Source organism: Aedes albopictus, chromosome 2, assembly GCF_035046485.1.
Source record: "Aedes albopictus strain Foshan chromosome 2, AalbF5, whole genome shotgun sequence".
Classification (NCBI taxonomy): domain Eukaryota; kingdom Metazoa; phylum Arthropoda; class Insecta; order Diptera; family Culicidae; genus Aedes; species Aedes albopictus.
The window spans coordinates 371,685,678-371,691,054 of record NC_085137.1 but is presented as its reverse complement, the minus strand read 5'-3'; the positions used below and the strand labels follow the sequence as shown (position 1 = coordinate 371,691,054).

At 43.0% G+C, this 5,377-nt stretch overlaps 1 protein-coding gene across 1 annotated transcript; it reads left to right on the top strand.

The window, feature by feature from the left end:
• The first annotated feature begins 3,373 nt into the window (after positions 1–3,373).
• On the top strand, positions 3,374–5,065 carry LOC134286788 (uncharacterized). Its single transcript, XM_062848461.1, has one exon. It carries the CDS (start codon positions 3,374–3,376, stop codon positions 5,063–5,065), a length of 1,692 nt encoding a protein of 563 aa, XP_062704445.1.
• Positions 5,066–5,377: the final 312 nt, after the last annotated feature.

Genomic DNA, 5,377 nt, shown 5'->3' with positions numbered 1-5,377 from the left:
TTGGCATATAGTCACCTACAATAATACCAAAGGGTTTGATTATTGAACGCTTACAGCGCCACCTAGCGACAAAATTCGAAAACTTAAAATTTCTGCATACATTTGGCTAAGTTTTCCCATACAAACTTCAAGCGTTTTGAGCGCCCCCTTAGGCTCAACCGATTTTGTTCAAATTTTGAACGTAGCTTCTGGCAGTCCAAAACAACTGATTGAGGAGGTAAGACTTGACATTTTTCGAAATTTTCGTTTTTCATATAAGTGTGGGCCACCTTAATACTGGGCCATTATCTTGGACTTTGGGCCGCTATCTTGGACACTCTGGTGGACTCCGAACATATTTCCCATACCAAATACACTTATTTTACATAGTTTTTTAGAGCTCAAAATTCCTTAAAACAGCCACCATCTTCTGTTGACGCGATCAAATTCTTATTTTTCCATTCAACGTCGACCCATCCTGCTATAAATTTACACCTTAGGAATCTGAAATGGTACGATAGCTTTAGTTTTGTCTATATTTTGTTCTCATATATGAGAACTTAGACCTATTCGTCACTGTTGTTCATACCTAATGTTTATCAGGCCATTAAACAAAGCCACGATTCAATATTTCACATGAACGTTGGTTCTGCTACACAACAGCTAGTCTCTAATGTGATCTAAGGCTATTTCCTTGCTGACCGTTCATTAGATTATCAGAAAATCTGCGATCTGATGTGTCGTATATATGAGTTTGGTTCATTTTTATATTTGGTAATTTCCGGTGGGATAGCCGGATCTGATTCCATGAGTCATGGACCATGACACTACCGGTTGTCCCAATTATGGTCTGAGAATATTTTATTGCTATTTATTCACCTTTACCTAATCACCGCGATTTGATACATCGCATGAATGGGTTTGCTTCACTTTTACTTCTAACCACTTTGGAAGCCACAGCTGAACCCGCAACACAACCGGGAATCTAATGTGGTCTGACCCTATTTTTCCATCAGGTTGTCGATAAGTCGTTCAGTCTTGTTAGAGATCACAGTCATTTGAACCTTTTCGTCGATATTCGGCCTCCTTTGTCTCCGACATTCGCAACACAAGCAATCAAACTACTGTTCGAAACAAAAATGTCAAACGAATGCACTTCACCACGATAGCGGCTTCGGGAGACGGTTCGGCTTTTGTTATTCCTGTCTTCTTCTATAATAAGAGCTATGTTGCCCATCTGTGTGTCGTATTCAATGAAACATGCAAAAATAAACTAATATTAACATTCATAATCGGAATTGGCTGAAAATCTATGCGTAAAGCTAGAATTAGACACATGTCATCGTGTCAGATGACATTGATTTGACCCTTTCTTATGTTTATTGATCTTTGTTCTACTGCTCGTGTTGTGTGTAGGTAAGAGGTAACGATAGCGCACGAATGTAACAAAGCCGACTGACACCCGACTGCGGCAACAAAATGAAGGTAGTAAAAAGTGTCGAATGTTTACAAGACTGGTCGTGATTTGATGTACCGCATGCATGGGTTTGGTTAAATTTTACATTTTACTACCCGGATCTGATTCCGGGTAACCACCGGCTGAACCAAATATGGTCTAACATTATTGTCTTGTTAACTGCTCATCGGTTAACCAAAAACGCTGCAAATTGAAGGTGTCACATGCAGGGTTTGACAATTTCGACGGGACTCTCGGAACCAATTCCGGAACACTACCAGTTGTCTTTAGTGTGACGTAAGGCTATTTTCTAGCTAACTGTTTATCAGGTTATCGCAAAAGCCACGATTTGATGTGTCACATGCCTGGATTTGGTTTACTTTTACATTTGGCCTCTTCCAGCCACTCAAAACCGATTCCGAAACACTTGCTGGCCGTTAATTAGGTAATCTAAAAAGCCGCTATTTGATGTGACGCATGTACGGGTTTGTTTCTCTTTCAGATTTGACCACTTCGGCGGGAACCCCGGAACGGGTTCCGGAACACTACTGGTTCAGATATGGTCTGCGATGGTTTTCCTGCTCATTTTCCATCAAGTCATCGAAAATGCCGTGGTTTGATGTGTCGCATGTATGGGTTTGGTTCAATTGTATATTTGACCACTTCCAGCGAGCCGCCTAGAACCGGTTTCGGAACACTACCGGTTCAGATATGGTCTGAGATGATTTTCCTGCTCATTACCCATCAGGTCATTAAAAATGCCGTGGTTTGATGTGCCGCATGTATGGGTTTGGTTCAATTGTATATTTGGCCACTTCCAGCGGGACGCCTAGAACCGGTTTCGGAACACTACCGGATCAGATATGATCTGAGACTATTTTCCTGCTTACCGCTCATCAGGTTATCGAAAATGCCGTGGTTTGATGTGTTGCATGCATGGGTTTGGTTCACTTGTATATTTGGCCACTTCCAGCGGGACGACTGGAACCGGTTCCGGAACACTACCGGTTCAAATATGGTCTGAGATGATTTTCCTGCTCATTATCCATCAGGTCATCGAAAATGCCGTGGTTTGATGTGCCGCATGCATGGGTTTGGTTCAATTGTATTTTTGACCACTTCCAGTGGAACGTCTAGAACCGGTTCCGGAGCACTACCGGTTCAGATATGGTCTGAGAGGATTTTTCTGCTCATTGTCCATCAGGTCATCTAAAATGCCGTAGTTTGATGTGTCGCTTGCATGGGTTTGGTACATTTGTATATTTGGCCACTTCCAGCGGGACGCCCAGAACCGGTTCGGGAACACTACCGGTTCAGATATGGTCTGAGACTATTTTCCTGCTTACCGCTCATCAGGTTATCAAAAATGCCGTGGTTTGATGTGTCACATGCATGGGTTTGGTTCACTTTGATATTTGCCACTTCCGGCGGGACACCCGGAACCGGTTCCGGAACACTACCGGTTCAGATATGGTCTGAGACTATTTTTCTGCTTACCGCTCATCAGGTTATCGAAAATGCCGTGGTTTGATGTGTCACATGCATAGGTTTGATGCATTTTCATATCTGGTCCCTTCCTGGGGTACCGTTCCGGAACACCTAAATGGCCATATCTCCGGAACGACCGAACCGATCCGAACCATTTTCAATAGGAAACAATTGGACCAGATTCCGCGTCGAATGAACCGTCGGTCATTGAAATCGGATGAGGTTTACTGCCAAAAAGTGATGTGAGTTTTTTTGTACACACACATACAGACACACACACACACGCACACACATACACACACACACATACACACACACAGACATCACCTCAATTCGTCGAGCTGAGTCGATTGGTATATGTGATTTGACCCTCCGGGCCTTCTATCAAAAAGTCATTTTTGGAGTGAACATATAGCCTTTCCAGTACACTTAGAGGAGTACCACACAAAAATGATGGAAATGCTGAATGATGAGAACACCTACGAAAAACTACGTAGGGATCCGTCGAACAAAGTCCTGAAGAACATCAACACAGTGGCAGACGGATGGTTGGAAAGGAAGTACATCGGTAAGAGCGAACACAGGAAAATCAAAATGTCGAGTAGTAACCCACCCAGGATCTACGGACTTCCGAAGGTGCACAAAGAAGGAAGACCACTAAGGCCGGTGGTTTCGACGGTTGGGTCAGCAACCTATAATATGGCTCAATTCTTGTCGAACATCCTAGGGAACATCGTGGGGAAAACTGAATACCATGTTATTAACAGTTTTGAATTTGCGGAAGAGGTAACAGGCATGCAGGTTCCAGAGGAACACGTCCTGTTTTCACTGGACGTTAAGTCGCTGTACACGAATGTTCCTGTTGCGTACGCCTTGGAGTGTATAGAGGCAAGGTGGGACGAGGTAGCGAAATACACAAGGATAGACAAGCGTGGTTTCCTAGCGGCGGTTGAATTAACTTTGAATTCGACTTTCTTCGTCTATCGGGGTGTGAGCTACTCACAAACTTTCGGAGTGCCGATGGGATCACCGTTGTCACCGGTGATAGCCAACATCGTAATGGAGAGGTTAGAGCAGGAAAGCATACGTAAGTTGGAGGGACATCGAATCAGTATGGTGGTGTACAGACGGTATGTTGACGACTGTTTCTGTATCGCACGTAAGGAGCACGTGGACAAAATTCTCGAGGTGTTCAACGGTTTCCATGACAGATTACAGTTCACGGTGGAATATGAGGAGGATGGACGTCTTAAGTTTTTGGACATGATGCTGTTCCAAAACAACGGACGTGTGGAGAAAACTTGGCTGCCAAAACAAGAAAACGGGCGTTATTTGGATTACAACTCCGAGAGTCCTTTCACGCACAAACGCAACACAGCGATCGCTCTGGCGGATAGAGCGATCAAACTCACGGATGCGGAAAACCGCCCACAAGCAATAGACATGGTTAAAAGGATATTAAAATGCAATAATTATCCGGAATGGTTCATTGTAAATGTCCTAAAGCAAAGAGTGCATAAGCATTACAATAGTCTGGAAGATGGGAGAGAGGTGGATGAAACAAAGTATGTTTCCACACCTTACATCCCACACTTAAGTGAGAAACTTAATAAAATTCTCAAGAATAATGGGTTAACTTTGGCAGTTAAGGCAAAAAACAAAATAAAGGACGAGATTTTCACCAAATTAAAAGACCCCATTCCACCAGGGTCGCAGAAAAATGTGGTGTACTCCGTACCGTGTGGAACCAATGACGGTAAGGTGTATATCGGACAAACAGGCAGAAAACTGGACACACGAATAAACGAGCACAAGAATGACGTCAGAAGAAACGACAACAGAACAGGATTAACGCAACACACACTATGTGACGGACACATTTTCAACTTTGACGAAACTAAAATAGTAGAACGAATTGCTGACCAGGAAAGCAGGATTGCAGCGGAGACATTCCACATCAAGCTGGCAGGCGAAAACAACACAGTCAACCTCCAACGTGAATGTGGAACGTTCAACGCAAACTACAATGCGTTAGTGGTTAAGCTGAGACAGATGACGAACGATGAGCGACGACGACGAGAAAACGAAAACCAACGACGAATATCACAACCACGACGTACCCCACCAGATAGTGGTACGTGATCGCCCAGCAGAATAGGAGGTGAAAGTTGCTGCGGTGATCTGAATGTGAGTTGTGATGGGAAAAAAGTTAATTGTGCTTAATGTTATATGTTAATTGTTAAAATTGTGTATCTTTTTCAAATAAATTTTAGTGTCTGAGGATGGCTGAAAGAAAAGAGTAGGCCGAAACGTCACACAGATAAAAAGCGTGTTTTCTTTGGCTCACCGAAAAATATCAATAAAAATGATAAATATCAGTTAACGGTGATTAACACAACCAATTGAAATGATTATTATTTTTATTAAAATATAACACACATTACTCTTAACAGA

What these genes read in the sequence shown, in the direction of transcription:
- LOC134286788 (XM_062848461.1), top strand. Translation starts at nt 3,374, where the DNA reads ATGATGGAAATGCTGAATGATGAGAACACCTACGAAAAACTACGTAGG.